Source organism: Oncorhynchus clarkii, chromosome 6 (assembly GCF_045791955.1).
Source record: "Oncorhynchus clarkii lewisi isolate Uvic-CL-2024 chromosome 6, UVic_Ocla_1.0, whole genome shotgun sequence".
NCBI lineage: Eukaryota > Metazoa > Chordata > Actinopteri > Salmoniformes > Salmonidae > Oncorhynchus > Oncorhynchus clarkii.
This window is the reverse complement of record NC_092152.1, coordinates 80,889,279-80,906,857: the sequence shown is the minus strand read 5'-3', so window position 1 is coordinate 80,906,857 and position 17,579 is coordinate 80,889,279. Positions and strand designations below refer to the sequence as shown.

General features: G+C 38.4%; 1 protein-coding gene across 2 annotated transcripts; it reads left to right on the top strand.

Moving 5' to 3' along the window:
• The first annotated feature begins 1,753 nt into the window (after positions 1–1,753).
• Positions 1,754–16,837, top strand: LOC139411695 (sushi, nidogen and EGF-like domain-containing protein 1). Of its 2 annotated transcripts, XM_071158336.1 has the most exons (12): positions 1,754–1,803; positions 1,928–2,000; positions 2,100–2,123; positions 4,394–4,432; positions 5,697–5,735; positions 6,587–6,625; positions 7,570–7,691; positions 11,051–11,329; positions 11,510–11,605; positions 11,776–11,902; positions 14,013–14,051; positions 15,851–16,837. In XM_071158336.1, the coding sequence occupies exons 2-12, from the start codon at positions 1,934–1,936 to the stop codon at positions 15,988–15,990; spliced, it is 1,011 nt and encodes a 336-aa protein (XP_071014437.1). In that variant the 5' UTR covers positions 1,754–1,803; positions 1,928–1,933; the 3' UTR covers positions 15,991–16,837. The 2 variants fall into 2 exon arrangements, with proteins under 2 accessions (XP_071014437.1, XP_071014436.1); XM_071158335.1 differs by lacking the exon at positions 6,587–6,625.
• Positions 16,838–17,579: the final 742 nt, after the last annotated feature.

The following is a 17,579-nucleotide window of genomic DNA, read 5'->3' as shown; positions in this document are numbered from 1 at the left end:
CAAATCTAGCTATAACCTTGTCATGCATGTTGGTAGATTATTGCAGGGACCACCCATGCGTACAAATGTATGTGTAAAGGTATTGCTTCCATCCCTCTCCTTGACCCAGCCTGGGCTGGAACGATGGACCCTCTGAACACGACAACAGTCACCCACAGAGCATTGTTACCTATAGCTCCACAAAAGCAGCGGCAGAGCAAGGGAAACAACTAACTAGCCAGCCGTTTCACACTGGTTATAAATGGACGCATGACTGTAAGTCACTTTGGATAAAAGCATCTGCTAAATGGCATATATTATATTATAACTGTATATTTATATTAAATTTCTAGGACGGCCTAAACTCTTTACTTCTTGTGTGCACTGCCAATATTGGACGTGACCTCAACTTTCCCCAGAATTCTGTGCTACAGGATGACACACTCTAAAGTGCAGTCACGCACAGAGTAAAACATTGGTAGGGCCCTTAATTATTATTAGATTATTTTTTTGCCTAATTCAGGTTTTGTTCTCCCAAATTCCGCTTTCTCGGTGTTGTTTTGCCAGGATTCGTATTTCCCCCATTTCTTTCTAGCTTCACTCTCAAAATCACATTAAAAAATGGATATAATAACAATAGGGTGCTCTACACACTAGGGTAAAAAAATTAAAGTCTAAAATTTTAGTGCACCTAGCACTGTTGTTTGGTTAGCTGTGCATGTGACAGAGTTCACAAATCAAAATGCCCACGTGTGGGGCTACGGGTAAGTTAGCTAATTTATATTACCATAAATAAAGGTTAAGTGTTTAGATAGATTATATGGCTACCTCAATCACTATTTCAAATCATTTCAATGACTTCACAGCTGCTAGCTAGCTAACGTTAGCTATACCAATGCTAAATTTAGCTAGCTAGCAGGCTCAGCTAAATAAAAAATCCCCATAGATACTTTACTACAGTATACCTCATAGCCAAGTCTCAAGCCATGTCATGAGATTTGCAAATGAAATAGGACTAGGTTGTCTCTAGCTAATAATCTTTTATTTTCTATTTGTCACGTTCGTCATATGAATCGGACCAAGGCGCAGCGTGGTATGCGTACATTCTCTATTTAAAAGAATGAACACTGAACAAACTAAACAAAACGACACGTGGCGCTATACAAATGAGTGCTGACAGGCAACTACACATAGACAAGAACCCACAAAGACCAAAGGGAAATGGCTACCTAAATATGATCCCCAATCAGAGACAACGATAAACAGCTGCCTCTGATTGGGAACCATATCAGGCCACCATAAACATACAAATACCTAGACCTACAAAACCCTAGACATACAAACACCCAGACCTACAAAACCCTAGACATACAAAAACCCTAGACAATACAAAAACTAGCATGTCCACCCTAGTCAAACCCTGACCTAACCAAAATATAAAGAAAACAGAGATATCATAGGTCAGGGCGTGACACTATTACAGCAAATCAAGTGCTGATTAAGATATTGAAGGTGAATATAGCTAAGAAACCAGTTAGCTACCTAGGTCTAGGCCTAATTGTTTTGTAATCTCATAATTGAAATGTATGTATTGCATTCCATTTGTTGTTATTCCACCTTATTCATTTGATTTACATATAAAATACATAAGCCTGGTGCCAAAACCTGCAGTAAGTGTCCTTGGGGTGATTCATGTATGCCATTGACTATAGGGGTTGGCCACATTCCACCTTCTTAACATACCTACGTATAAACTATACCTAGGAACCAATAGTCCCAACCCAACAGAACTACACAGAAGAAAGGGTGAATGCGCAGAAACAGGTGAGCTGTTCTAACACATCTGTTTGTAGAATAGAACATGTAAAATGTGAATGGAGACAGTTTTGAAGAAAGGGATAATAATGTTCATGGTTATGACGATAAATATGAAACATTTTGCTTCTAGATTTGAATGGACAAGGAGCTTGTGACAATGAGGAATCAAATTATGCTTTTTGTGCTGCTTTTGTTGATGACAAGTAAGTACTTTATCCACTTTGTATCTTGATGATTGTGTTAGTATTTTACATGTGAATTTAAGCTTGCTCACCTTGACCCCCCCTCCATTGTTTCAAAAGGTAAGGTGACCACTGCTGATTTTGGTGAGTTTACATGACACCCAATAACTGATTTCAATCCACTTTTCAACTTGGACTAAATTGTAACTGAAACCGTCATGAGATACTTACATAACATGAAACAAGCAGAGATTACATCACTTAGTCTTAGAGGCATAGGTGGTAGTTCCTGAACTAACACAGATGAATCGATTTGACTTCCTTATTCTACCGAAAGAATGCTTGGTGTGAAAACTACAAGTGTGAAAACTTGGCCTACAAGCATCCTAAAATAACTTCTATTTAACTTATATTGTGACAATGTCACTCGAGAAGATCTGTGAATTAGAATTAAAGATTTTGCGCGGGTGTGCATGGATGTCTGTGATATGTGTCTACCAAAGGAGGTTGGTGGCTCCTTAATTAGGGAGGACAGGCTCTTGGTAATGACTGGAGCAGAATTAGTGGAATGGTATCAAACACATCGTTTCCATGTGTTTCATGTCATTCCATTGACTCCGTTCCAGCCATTATTCCGAGCCGTCCTCCCCTCAGCAGCCTCCACTTGTGTGTACACGTGTACTTGTGAGAGAGGGAGGGGAATAGGGAGAATACTGGAGCATGCCTCACTCTCCATTGACTTGCATTGGAATTGCTTATACTGTATAATATACAGTGTCTTCAGAAAGTATTCATACCCCTTGATTTGTTACACATTCTTTGTGTTACAGCCTGAATTCAAAATGGATTAAATATACATTTTTGCTCACCTATCTACACACGATACCCCATAATGATAAAATGAAAACATGCTTTTCGAATTGTTTGCAAATTTTTTGAAGATGAAATACAGAAATTTCAAATTTACATAAGTATTCACACCCCTTTGCTATGACACTCCAAATTGAGTTCAGGTGCATCCAATTTCCTTTGATCATCCTTGAAATGTCACTACAACTCTATTGGAGTCCACCTGTGGCCAATTCAATTGTTCGGACAAGATTTAAAAAATAAACACACCTGTCTATATAAGGTCCCACAGTTGACAGTGCATGTCAGAGCAGAAACTATACAATGAAGGCCAAGGGACTGTCCGTAGATCACCTCATCTCGGAGATCATCTGGGGAAATGTATAAATGTCAGTCAGGGTGTGCGCTACTGGTTGAAGGTAAGTCAGGTGCAGGAGAGCAGAGATGGGTGATAACAGGCGCACTTTATTCATACCCAATGAAAATAGCAATATACGCCCAAAGTACACGAATGGTACAAAATAACCAAAACACACTGGCCAAACACAGACCCGGTGCTAACCAGCCTAATACGGGCTACATGTAACAAACAAACAATTTCACACAAAGACATGAGGGGGAACAGAGGAATAAATACATGTAGTGTGATTGGGAATGAAAACCAGGTGTGCAGGGAACAAGACAAAACAAATGGATAAATGAAAAATGGAGCGGCGATGGCTAGAAAGCCAGTGACGTCGAACGCCGCCCGAACAAGGAGAGGAGCCGACTTCGGCGGAAGTCATGACAATAAAACAATTTTTAGAATGTTGAACGTTTCCTTGAGCACAAAATATGGAACTACTCAGACTCTGCCTAGCGCTGACCAAACTGAGCAACCGTGCAAGAAGAACCTTGGTCAGGGAGGCGACCCAGAACTACAGTTTTTATCAAATATTTCATATTTTCATATTTTTATCATATTTGTTTTGTGTATTGAGCTTGTGTCCTCAAAAGTGACTACACCGCAGCAATTTATTAAAAAAATTACCAGAAAGGTGAGATTTCTACATTTCTTGGAGTGTGCAGCATTAGTAGTTATTGTTTATGCCCCTTCATGATAAATTGTTACTTTTGGGGATTACAGTGATTACATTTAAGATAAAATTGAGTTACATTTAAGTGGTATTGCATATACTATAGGAGTGTGTGTGAGAGAGTGTGTGGCTTTCTTTAGATATTGTTTTATATACTGTAAGACAACATGTTGACAATCTTATGTTGAAAGAACACTTGGACCCTAAGCCCATTATGGAATGGCCACTTGCTGATGTGTCTGATAGTGATCACTCCAGTCTGCCATGGTTTTGGGAAAAATGAGAATTGAGACAATACGCACTTACATTCCTGCTGCCACTTGTTCATATTCAAAAATTCAAGATCCATTCCCGAACATCTCGTGTCCCGCCGCAATCTAAAATCAGTGGGGCTTTAAGCGTTTATAAGAGACCAAATCTAGTATTTTGGAGGCTATGGGGTTTTACAGGAAGTGCTACATTTCTAACCTCTCTGTCTATATATTCCAGTGAACACTTCAACAACTGATGGCCCTTCAACAACCCCTGGTGAGTTTACATTACACCCAATAAATAGCTGATTTCAATCCACTTCTCAATTCTCTCTTACTGGATTGTAACTGACTGAAACCGTCTCTTATCTTAATGAGATGTTATGTTATATAACAAATATTATATATAGGTGGGGTTGTCACGAAAGAGCTGGGATTTGATCAGTAAATGTGTAGGTGTGACGCGGGCTTGCCACTGACTGGTCCCCCATTCACTGTGCATCATGATTTACATGAGGGTTGGGTTTGGATTACAATCATGTCAATGTTTTTGGATTTAGCGACTAATAATTTTTACACTATGACTGAATAGGTTTTCTTATGGCTTTGTCCTGTCCCTCTGCAGCAGACACGTTTTGGGCTTTTTGTTTTGGCACTCTCTGGAATGTTGAGAATGTTGAGGGCTGGTGGCTTGTGCTCTTGCTAAAATATTATTTTCTGAAAACTAGAATTAGCAAAAAATTAATCAAATCAGAGCAAAGTGAATCTATGGAAGTCAACCCTAGTTTACCTCGGCCCTCTTGGCTCGGTAATGAATTTTGCTGTCGAGTTGATACTCTTGAAATGTCACAAAATACTTTTTAAATCAACTGGTGGTTGAAGCATGAGACAACGCAACACATTACTCTTACATTTTCAAAAAATACATTTAAACCAACTGGTGGCTGCAGCAGGGTAGGGTACTAGGGGGTAAATAGCCCCCTGCGGTAACTGACCCCCCCCCCCCCCCCCCCCCCCCCCCGTAATTCACATTGGACCACAAGATGTTATCATACTATTGTTATGAATGCGCTTCTGTCTGTCATTTAGACCAGGGTTTCCCAAACTCGGTCCCCAGGACCCCAAGGGGTGTATACTTCGTTTTTTGCTCCTGCACTACACAACTGATTCAAATAATCCTTGAATCATTAAGCTTTGATCATTTGAATCAGCTGTGTAGTGTTAGAGAACAAAACTAAACGTGCACCCCTTTGGGTCCCGGGGACTGAGTTTGGGAACAGTTGATTTAGACAATGACTAGTCCAGTTAGCGCTAGTTTATGCTAACTTGCTAGCTAGCAACTTCACAAGCAGTAAATGCACTTGCATCCCAGCTGCCACTTGTCCATATTCAAAAATTCAAGACCCATATCCGAGCATCTCGTGTCCCGCCGCAATCTAAAATCAGTGGGGCTTTAAGTGTTTATAAGAGACCAAATATTGTATTTTGGGAGCAGGAAGTGCTTGTGCTAAATTTCCAACCTCTCCGTCTTTATCCTCCAGCGACCACTTCAACAACTGATGGCCCTTCAACAACCCCTGGTGAGTTTACATTACATCCAATAAATAGCTGATTTCAATCCACTTCTCAATTCTCTCTTACTGGATTGTAACTGACTGAAACCGTCTCTTATCTTAATGAGATGTTATGTTATATACCAAATATTACATATTAGTGGGGTTGTCATGAAAGAGCTGGGATTTGATCAATAAAGTTATAGTTGTGACGCGGGTTTGCTACTGGATGGGTGGCCAATCACTGTGCATCACGATTTACATGAGGGTTTGGTTTGGATTACAATAATGTCCACTTGCCCACTAACACTAGATTAAACAGATGCACTGATTGTGCTCTATCCAATCATAGCCTCCAGACAGTGAGACAGCCCTGTCCATTACACAGTGCCTTGGAGACTCTGCATCGTTTACATAAAACAACAGGTTGACAATCTTATGTTGAAAGAACACTTGGACCCTAAGCCCATTATGGAATGGCCACTTGCTGATGTGTCTGATAGTGATCACTCCAGTCTGACATGGTTCTGGGCAAAATGAGAATTTAAATATTGTGCACTTGCATTCCAACTGCCACTTGTCAATATTCCAAAATGAAAAACCAATTCCCAAGCATCTTGTGTCCCGCCATGACCTAAACTCACTTTGGCCGAATTGCTTGGGCAAAATGAGAAGTCAGACAATATGATTTACATCCCAGCTGCCACGTGTTCATATAAAAAAATTCAAGACCCATTCTCGAGCATCTCGTGTCCCGCCGCAATCTAAAATCAGTGGGGCTTTAAGCGTTTATAAAAGAGACCAAATCCCGTATTTTGGGGGCTACGGGGTTTTACAGGAAGTGCTAAATTTCCAACCTCTCTGTCTATATCTTCCAGCGACCATTTCAACAACTGATGGCCCTTCAACAACCCCTGGTGAGTTTACATTACACCCAATAAATAGCTGATTTCAATCCACTTCTCAATTCTCTCTTACTGGATTGTAACTGACTGAAACCAATGTTATGTTAAAAGAACACCTGGACTCTAATCCCTTTATGGAATGGCCACTTGATGTGTCTGATAGTGATCCCTCCAGTCTGACATGGTTTTGGGCAAAATGAGAATTTAAATATTGTGCACTTGCATTCCAACTGCCACTTGTCAATATTCCAAAATGAAAAACCAATTCCCAAGCATCTTGTGTCCCGCCATGACCTAAACTCACTTTGGCCGAATTGCTTGGGCAAAATGAGAAGTCAGACAATATGATTTACATCCCAGCTGCCACGTGTTCATATAAAATAATTCAAGACCCATTCTCGAGCATCTCGTGTCCCGCCGCAATCTAAAATCAGTGGGGCTTTAAGCGTTTATAAAAGAGACCAAATCCCGTATTTTGGGGGCTACGGGGTTTTACAGGAAGTGCTAAATTTCCAACCTCTCTGTCTATATCTTCCAGCGACCACTTCAACAACTGCTGGCCCTTCAACAACCCCTGGTGAGTTTACATTACACCCAATAAATAGCTGATTTCAATCCACTTCTCAATTCTCTCTTACTGGATTGTAACTGACTGAAACCAATGTTATGTTAAAAGAACACCTGGACTCTAATCCCTTTATGGAATGGCCACTTGATGTGTCTGATAGTGATCCCAAGCATCTTGTGTCCCGCCATGACCTAAACTTACTTTGGCTGAATTGCTGAAAAATCCCAAGAGTTTATTCTCCCTTTAGTGTGTGGCATAATCCAAATCAACAAGAAAATAGTTGGGGTGAGGATGACAATGCAGAAAGTTGGCCGTGACAGATTGTTAGATAATCGCTGTATGACCTAATTGTAATGATGTTATTAACGGACCATTTTGTTCATCTCAGGCCCACTCTATCCATTTGGGGCTGGAGACACAGTGAGCTCCCGATCCGATGATGGAAGTTCCCCTCCTATAACCCTGGAGCAGCCATTTGTTTATTTTGGAAAACCACATCAACAGATACGCGTGCGTAAAAATAAATGTTTTTAACCTCTCTGGGATAGTACATACATTACATACATTATGGAGTGATAGTAGTACACACTGTATTTATTAATATGTTCCATGTTTTTTTGTGTTTTTTTTACTCCACCACCCGGAGTACAAATATATTTTAGTTTTTTTTAAACTACTTTTCTGCTACATATACATACATTTTACATACACATTTGACCTACATGGTACTTTTATATAAAGCAGTCACATAACAATAATACATTACCAAACATAAACTCTTTAATCCCACCCCTCTGCCACTCTCAGCCCGTCCCACCTATCACCATAGACCTCAGCTCTGTAATCCCACCCCTCAGCCACTCTCAGCCCATCCCACCTATCACCATAGACCTCAGCTCTGTAATCCCACCCCTCAGCCACTCTCAGCCCATCCCACCTATCACCATAGACCAATCCTCAGCCACTCTCAGCCCATCCCACCTATCACCATAGACCACCCCTCAGCCACTCTCAGCCCATCCTACCTATCACCATAGACCACCCTTGTTTGGTTTCCATGTGCCATATATTTATCAATTGTCCTGTGATGTTTTAGATCCTTTTTTTTTTACCTTTCTAATCGTATAGTAACCACAGAATGTGAGCTAAAGATGAAAACCTTTCCTACGAGTATTATTATATTATTTATTGACTAACTATGGCTTTCCAAATCGCCCAACACTGCTATTTGTAAGGTTAATTTTAAGAGCATGTTGTGATTTTTTTTTAACCATTCCTGAACCTGTGACCAGAAACAAGCTACATGGGGGCAATACCAGAGTAAATTATCTATTAATTCTCTCTCTTCGCAGGCAAAATTTACAGAGCTGAGGTTGTTGTATGCCCATATATATAGCATTCTGTTGGTGGCAAGAATTTTATATGAAAACGTAAATTTAAAAACTCTAAGTGTTGAATCAAGTATAGTTTCTTGTACCAGTTCATAAACCATGTGTCATGGAATTGGTACATTGAAAATCTCTTCCCATTTATTTTGCAACCTGTATGGCGCAGCTGTCAACATTTTTGTCCTCAAATGGAACTGGTACATTTTTCTATTTATGCAGTTCCTTTCAGCCAATTTGTATCTTTAATATATGGCAGGCAAACAAGTTCCCTACCGTCTCCCTTTTCCACGCCTCCTCCATTTGTGTGGTAGTACTGCATCCATTTGGTTGTAAGTTTGGATTGAGCAGATATTCCCATATATTTTCAATAGCTAAATATGTGACATAACTCCACCGTTTCTATTCATAATATCATGAATAAATATAATACCATTTAAAAGAAAATCTATAAAGAATGTTTTTATTAATCAGTATATTTGAGTGTTGTAATATTTGTTCTATCTTGTCTTGAGGGTAAAACTGAAATTGTAACCAGCTTTGTATGGCTTGTTTAAGAAAGGGCAATACTTTAAACAACATTTCATTTTCAATTTGTCAGAAATTAGAAGTTTCAATCTGTATAAAGGCAAAAAGGCCATTTTTGAACAAAGGCTGAGTCTTTATTAATAATCTACTGGAGAACCATTTGGGGTTTAGTATAATTTATGTATTAGTGAAGCTTTTAGTGAGAGGTTTCAAATACTAATATTTAATCATTTTAGCCCCCCAAACTCATATTCATTATATAAATAGGCACGTTTAATTTGTCTGGCTTAGCATTCCAAATCAAATGAAATGAGACTGTGCAGGGATCCAGATTGAGACTGTGCAGGGATCCAGATTGAGACTGTGCAGGGATCCAGATTGAGACTGTGCAGGGATCCAGATTGAGACTGTGCAGGGATCCAGATTGAGACTGTGCAGGGATCCAGATCGCGGACTTAAGAAAAAACTAGTCATCAGCATACATTGACATTTTTGTTTTTATCCCCTGGATTTCTAACCCCTTGATGTTCTTGTTGGATCTAATTTTAATAGCTAGCATTTCAAAGGCCATAATAAATAGATATGGAGACAACGGACAGCCTTGTTTTACTCCTCTTAAAAGCTCAATACTTTCTGAGAAGTAACCATTATTTACTATTTTACATCTGGGGTTGCTGTACATAACTTTAACCCATTGTATAAGAGATTCACCAAAATTAAAGTAATCCAGGCATTTATATATAAATTCTAGTCGTACTTTATCAAATGCCTTTTCAAAATCTGCTATGAAGACCAAGCCTGGTATCTTCTATGTTTCATAATGTTCAATTGTTTCAAGTAATTGTCATATATTATCTCCAATATATGGTCCATGTAAAAATCCTGTCTGATCAGGATGAACAATATCTGGTAAAACCTTTTTTATTCTATGTGCTATGCATTTCGCCAGGATTTTCACATCACAACATTGAAGCATTAGAGGCCTCCTGTTTTTAAAAGGGACTGGATCTTTATACTTACCACTTGGGTCCTGTTTTAGTAGTAATGAAATCACACCTTCTTGTTGAGAACTTGAACGTCTACCATTTGTATAGGAGTAATTAAAATATGCTAATAATGGATATTTGAGTACATTAAAAAAAGTTCTGATGTACCTCTCTCTACTGGTATACCGTCAAGCCCTGATGTTTTCCAGACTGAAGAGATTTTATAGCCTCAAGAAGTTCCTCTTCAGTAAGTTGGCCTTCACACAGGTCTTTCTGTAAATGTGTTCATTTTAAATTATTATTATTATTAGGAAAGAAATCATAACAGTTAACACCATTCAGTGCAAATAGAGGAGACTGAAAAGAAAACATGCTTAAAATATTTTGCTTCCTTTTTCAAATTATAATTTGAATCATGGATAACTCCATCATTTGTAACAAGTTTCTGTAAATTATTTTTGGTAGAATTTTTATGTTGAAGATTCAAGAGAAATGTTGTGCATTTTTCACAATTTTCCATCCAATTCACTTTATTTTTGTAATACATTACACTTGATCATTCTTGAATAAGTACCTCCATTTCTTTTTGTATTTTCCTCTAGCCTATTTTGTGCCTCTATAGTACAATTTCCATTACCTTCTGCCTGCGCTGTTACTTCCTCTATTTCCTTTATTAGTCTAATCTATTTGGACCTAAACTGCTTTTGTTTTTGTTAGTTATGAGTATTGTATTGAATGGCCTCTAAAAGTACATTTAAAAGTGTCCCATACAATATGTTGCATGTACTTTATTTATTCACGCATTTTGTCTGATTTTCCTTTACTTTCACTTGTCAGTGTTGTAAGCGATGCAAAACCATCTTCTCCAAAGATCTGTCCTTACAAATAAACAAATGATGAAGCATGACCAGTTGTGTCTAAACTGTCATACAGGCTTTATTTCCATCTCAATTAAGACATTTCATTTCAGGTGAACCACAATGGACATCTGACCTTCAATGCAGCATTTGCCAGTTACATACCATACCGATTCCCTGCATTTTCCTCAAGAGATCTGATCGCTCCATTTTGGACCGATTTGGACAACAGGCGGAATGGTACCATCTCTTACCGGCAGTACAGCAGTGGCAGTGTTCTTCAACAGGCCACACAAGATATTAATCAGTACTTCCCAAATCTGGGCTTCTCTGTTAATTGGGTCTTCGTTGCTACCTGGGATAAGGTTCCCTACTACAACACTTTTGGAACAGTAAGACTTTTTGTTGTGACTCTGTTTCTATTGTCAGCTAAAGTGATGCTTAGTTATTTTTAAGCCGATTAGTAAAAGCCTGTGAATCTATGATATAAGATGTATAATGGGCAAGATTGGTACATGACACAGGAGGCTACAGTATGTATTAAAATGTGTATCTAATTTCCTTAATATAAGGAAATCACCTTCCAAGTGGTTCTGATTGCTGGTGGCCAATCCTCCTTCATCCTGATGAACTATGGGGAGATTGCACCAACAACTCAAAATATTCAGGTCAGAAGAATGAATGCATATTATACATTTTCATGAAGAATAATATATGGGTTTATATTCATTATCATGAGCATAAATTGCATTCCTGATGTGAATTATGTATGGATAGTATTTTATCTCTGATGCTTTTAATAAATGATAATAACGATCTATGATATGTGTATTTCTAGGCTGGCTATGACACAGTCAACTCCATCCACTACTTCTCGATCCCGGGGTCATTTCAAAGCAACGACACAACTTTCAGTTACACCAGCAATGTCAATGTCGCTGGTCGCTGGGCCTTCCAGACAAATGGTACTTTCAACAAACCTGGGTTCAAATACTATTTCATGTATTTCAATTACTTTAAATACGTTTCAAAATAATTATTCAACGTTTTTTTAAAGTAGTTTACGTGAATGTATTTGGAAATACATTTGTAAAGTATTATATCTACAGCTACTTCTACTTGATGGCTATGTTTAAAAAACTTTTTTTAAAGACAAGTTCACCAGGATACACTTTGACATCATCTGGTGTGCAACATCACTTGATAACATTAAATAGCACTATTATCCCGTTCCTGCACCAAAACTCTGGTATTTTTCCTTATTGTATTTAGGGACTAATTGTTTTTACATCGTCCTTCTAGCTGGATTTAATGACCAATAGTTTTTTACATGGTCCTTCTAGCTGGATTTAATGACCAATAGTTTTTTACATGGTCCTTCTAGCTGGATTTAATGACCAACAGTTTTACATGGTCCTTCTAGCTGGATTTAATGACCAATAGTTTTTTACATGGTCCTTCTAGCTGGATTTAATGACCAATAGTTTTTTACATGGTCCTTCTAGCTGGATTTAATGACCAACAGTTTTTACATGGTCCTTCTAGCTGGATTTAATGACCAACAGTTTTTACATGGTCCTTCTAGCTGGATTTAATGACCAATAGTTTTTACATGGTCCTTCTAGCTGGATTTAATGACCAATAGTTTTTACATGGTCCTTCTAGCTGGATTTAATGACCAATACTTTTTTACATGGTCCTTCTAGCTGGATTTAATGACCAACAGTTTTTACATGGTTCTTCTAGCTGGATTTAATGACCAACAGTTTTTTACATGGTCCTTCTAGCTGGATTTAATGACCAACAGTTTTTACATGGTCCTTCTAGCTGGATTTAATGACCAATAGTTTTTACATGGTCCTTCTAGCTGGATTTAATGACCAATAGTTTTTTACATGGTCCTTCTAGCTGGATTTAATGACCAATAGTTTTTTACATGGTCCTTCTAGACGGATTTAATGACCAATAGTTTTTTACATGGTCCTTCTAGCTGGATTTAATGACCAATAGTTTTTTACATGGTCCTTCTAGACGGATTTAATGACCAATAGTTTTTTACATGGTCCTTCTAGCTGGATTTAATGACCAATAGTTTTTTACATGGTCCTTCTAGACGGATTTAATGACCAATAGTTTTTTACATGGTCCTTCTAGCTGGATTTAATGACCAATAGTTTTTTACATGGTCCTTCTAGACGGATTTAATGACCAACAGTTTTTTACATGGTCCTTCTAGACGGATTTAATGACCAACAGTTTTTTACATGGTCCTTCTAGCTGGATTTAATGACCAATAGTTTTTTACATGGTCCTTCTAGCTGGATTTAATGACCAACAGTTTTTTACATGGTCCTTCTAGCTGGATTTAATGACCAACAGTTTTTTACATGGTCCTTCTAGCTGGATTTAATGACCAATAGTTTTTTACATGGTCCTTTGAGACGGATTTAATGACCAACAGTTTTTTACATGGTCCGTCATTTCTCCGGATTTAGCGACCAATAGTTTTTACACTATGACTGATCAAGTATTATTATGGCTTTGTCCTGTCCTCTGCAGAAGACACGTTTTGGGCTTCCTTGGCACTATCTGGAATGTTGAGTTGTGCTGATGGCTTGTGCTCCATGCTAAAACATTATTTTATGAATTCTAGAATTAGCAAACAATAGTTTACCTCGGCCCTCCTGAATTATTGTTGCTGTCGAGTTGATACTCTTAAAATGTCACAAAATACATTTTCAATCAACTAACTAGTGGTTGCAGCAGGGTACAACGGAAAACACAAGAGTGGGACAAATCAAGGTGATCTGCCTCCATTGAAAATGAATGACTTCTGGACTGCAAAGAGTTTAGTTAAGTAGTCAGTGGAATTGGTCAACATTCAGGGAGAGAAAGGGGAGCAGGTGATAGGAGTTTAAACAGCTGTACAGCTCTATACAATCCAATCAGCAGGATCGAAGGCGGTTGGGGCTTTGAGCGTTTATAAAAGAGTCCAAACCTCATATTTTGGGGACTACAGGACTTTACAGGAAGTGCTTGTGCTAAATTTCCAACCTCTCTGTCTATATCTTCCAGCGACCACTTCAACAACTGATGGCCCTTCAACAACCCCTGGTGAGTTTACATTACACCCAATAAATAGCTGATTTCAATCCACTTCTCAATTCTCTCTTACTGGATTGTAACTGACTGAAACCAATGTTATATTAAAAGAACGCCTGGACTGTAATCCCTTTATGGAATGGCCACTTGATGTGTCTGATAGTGATCCCTCCAGTCTGCCATGGTTTTGTGCAAAATGAGAATTTAAATATTGAGCAATAGTAAATAAAAGTATTTTAAAAAACTAACGAGATAAGTTCACCAGGATACACTTTGACATCATCTGGTGTGCAACATCACTTTAACCAGTAAAACTTTACCTACTTGTTATAGTATAAAATCACATGATGCATGCTAGATGATGTCAAGTTTTTAAATCGCTCTAAATGATTTATATTCAATTTGGAAAAATGTTAACCTCTTAAGTGGGTTATCCATGAAACAGTAAATAAAATGTGCATAGCCTATGACTGATTGATAACATTAAATAGCACTATTATCCCGTTCCTGCACCAAAACTCTGGTATTTCTCATCCTTACTGGATTTAGCGACCGATCATTTTTACATGGTCCTTCCAGACAGATTTAATGACCAACAGTTTTTTACATGGTCCTTCTAGCTGGATTTAACGACCAACAGTTTTTTACATGGTCCTTCTAGCTGGATTTAATGACCAATAGTTTTTTACATGGTCCTTCTAGCTGGATTTAATGACCAACCGTTTTTTACATGGTCCTTCTAGCTGGATTTAATGACCAACAGTTTTTACATGGTCCTTCGAGACAGATTTAATGACCAACAGTTTTTTACATGGTCCTTCTAGCTGGATTTAATGACCAACAGTTTTTACATGGTCTTTCTAGCTGGATTTAATGACCAACAGTTTTTTACATGGTCCTTCTAGCTGGATTTAATGACCAACAGTTTTTACATGGTCCTTCTAGCTGGATTTAATGACCAACAGTTTTTACATGGTCCTTCTAGCTGGATTTAATGACCAACAGTTTTTACATGGTCCTTCTAGCTGGATTTAATGACCAACAGTTTTTACATGGTCCTTCTAGCTGGATTTAATGACCAACAGTTTTTTACATGGTCCTTCTAGCTGGATTTAATGACCAACAGTTTTTACATGGTCCTTCTAGCTGGATTTAATGACCAACAGTTTTTACATGGTCCTTCTAGCTGGATTTAATGACCAACAGTTTTTACATGGTCCTTCTAGCTGGATTTAATGACCAACAGTTTTTTACATGGTCCTTCTAGCTGGATTTAATGACCAACAGTTTTTTACATGGTCCTTCTAGCTGGATTTAATGACCAACAGTTTTTACATGGTCCTTCTAGCTGGATTTAATGACCGACAGTTTTTACATGGTCCGTCATTTCTCCGGATTTAGCGACCAATAGTTTTTACACTATGACTGATCAAGTATTATTATGGCTTTGTCCTGTCCTCTGCAGAAGACACGTTTTGGGCTTCCTTGGCACTATCTGGAATGTTGAGTTGTGCCGGTGGATTGTGTAATGTTAAATCAAATTCAAGACCCATTCCCGAGCATCTTGTGTCCAGCCTCAATCTAAAAGCAGTTTGGCTAAATTCTAGAATTGTTATTATGTCAAAATTCTAACAAAAGTATTCTCACTTTCGTGTGTGGCATCCGCTCCATCAACAACAAAATCGTAGGGGGTGAGGATGACCCTACAGGAAGTTGGTCCTGGAAGATTGTTACATAATTGCCAAATTGTTACATTGTTATTCATATTATGCTGCATCTCTGTATCAAACCTCTGTCTCTATTCCTTCCAGCTCCAACATCTGATGAGCCTTTCGCAATTGATGACTTCTGCATAGATTCCATTTTTTGTAAAGGACAGGGTTTGACTGGTTCTGTTTATATGCTGAGCACTTTGTTAACTCTGGTGTTTCTTACCATTTTAAATCATTGATTCTTACTTTGTTGCAATCAAGGGAGTGGTTTTATTGGCAGCCATAGTGCATGTGCTATTCGTTCGAGAGATTTCTCTTTCAAAGTGAAGGCTGGAGTGCACTGGAAGAATGAGAGTGGGGAAGGAGGGAGCCTATTGTCTAATATTCTAAACAGTATTGTATGTGCAGTTGCGCCTTTGAGTTACTCCAGATCCACTCCCATTTTCCTTGGGCCCTTCTTCCTGGGTGTTTTAATGGGCTTAGCTATTGTATTGATTTATTTGTGTAGATGGATAACTTGAAATATATTTACCTATTTATTAAAGTGGCAAATTCCAATAGAAACAAAGTGATCACTGTGCCACTTTTTGATAAACGGTTGAGGAATGGGGCTGGAGAAATGTAACCCAAATTCATAGATGGATCTATGGGTGCAAGGACTGACTGATAACTATGTTACTCTGTTGCCAGACAGCGGTCGATTCAAAGCAGGAGCAACCCAGATGTGCGCTCCTATCATTTAGATTGAGTTGTGTTGATTTAGTTCTGAGAGTGTTTGATGTTTTTATTATTTTGTATCGTTGTTTTGGCCAAGCAGAGTGATGGAAATTACATTATGGTAATTGTGAGATCTGGATCTGCCCTGGGAAGGAAAAAGTTGGAAATATTCTTACTTATGGGAGCAATTGTTAACCAATCTGCTGACATACATTTTCTATGTAATTGTGGTATTTTCTAGGCTTATAGACTTAGATAAGTGAGTATCTTTTTACATTGAAGCCTCCCTATATTTTCTCCTTGATAACTGTAGTCTTATTGCACAACTGTAATTAACCTGATTACTCTTAAATATATACTGGAAGTCTGATTGCAAGTATTTGTTGTGGTTTTCTTCCGATGAAGGAGAGGAGGACCAAAATGCAGCGTGGTTAATTCGATACATCTTTAATCAAAGATAAACACGAATAATACAAAACCAATAAACATAATGTGAAAACCTAAACAGCCTATCTGGTGCAAACAGAGACAGGAACAATCACCCACGAAACGCTCAAAGAATATGGCTGCCTAAATATGGTTCCCAATCAGAGACAACAATAAACACCTGCCTCTGATTGAGAACCACTTCAGGCAACCATAGACTTTTCTAGATAACCCCACTATACCACAATCCCAATTCCTACAAAAAAAAAAAAAGACAAAAACACACCACATAATTAACCCATGTCACACCCTGGCCTGACCAAAATAATAAAGAAAACACAAAATACTAAGACCAGGGCGTGACAGTATTAGCTCAAAGTGCAGATGTCTTAACTTCATCCCTCTTTGTGGCAGAGAATTTTCCTGCGGCATCAGGACATTCAATTGAGCCTTGTGAGCCCCTGAAAACGAGCAATTCTCTTTCTCTCTGTGCTGGGGCAGTCGAGTCATTCGGATCAGGGCTTGCGCTAAAAGTATTTTTCTTGCTCGCTCAAACGTTAGGCCTATGTCCTATTACTGCAACACGTATCTGTAGCCCAACGTATCTGTAGCCCAACGTATCTGTAGCCTAACGTAGCTGTAGCCTAACGTAGCTGTAGCCTAACGTAGCTGTAGCCTAACGTAG

Bases quoted from the DNA above. Each gene is read 5' to 3' on its own strand.
- LOC139411695 (XM_071158336.1), top strand. From the start codon at position 1,934: ATGGACAAGGAGCTTGTGACAATGAGGAATCAAATTATGCTTTTTGTG. The intron at 4,433-5,696 runs GTGAGTTTACAT...TTTATCCTCCAG, and splicing joins TGGCCCTTCAACAACCCCTG to CGACCACTTCAACAACTGAT. The intron at 11,606-11,775 runs GTCAGAAGAATG...GTGTATTTCTAG, and splicing joins CAACAACTCAAAATATTCAG to GCTGGCTATGACACAGTCAA.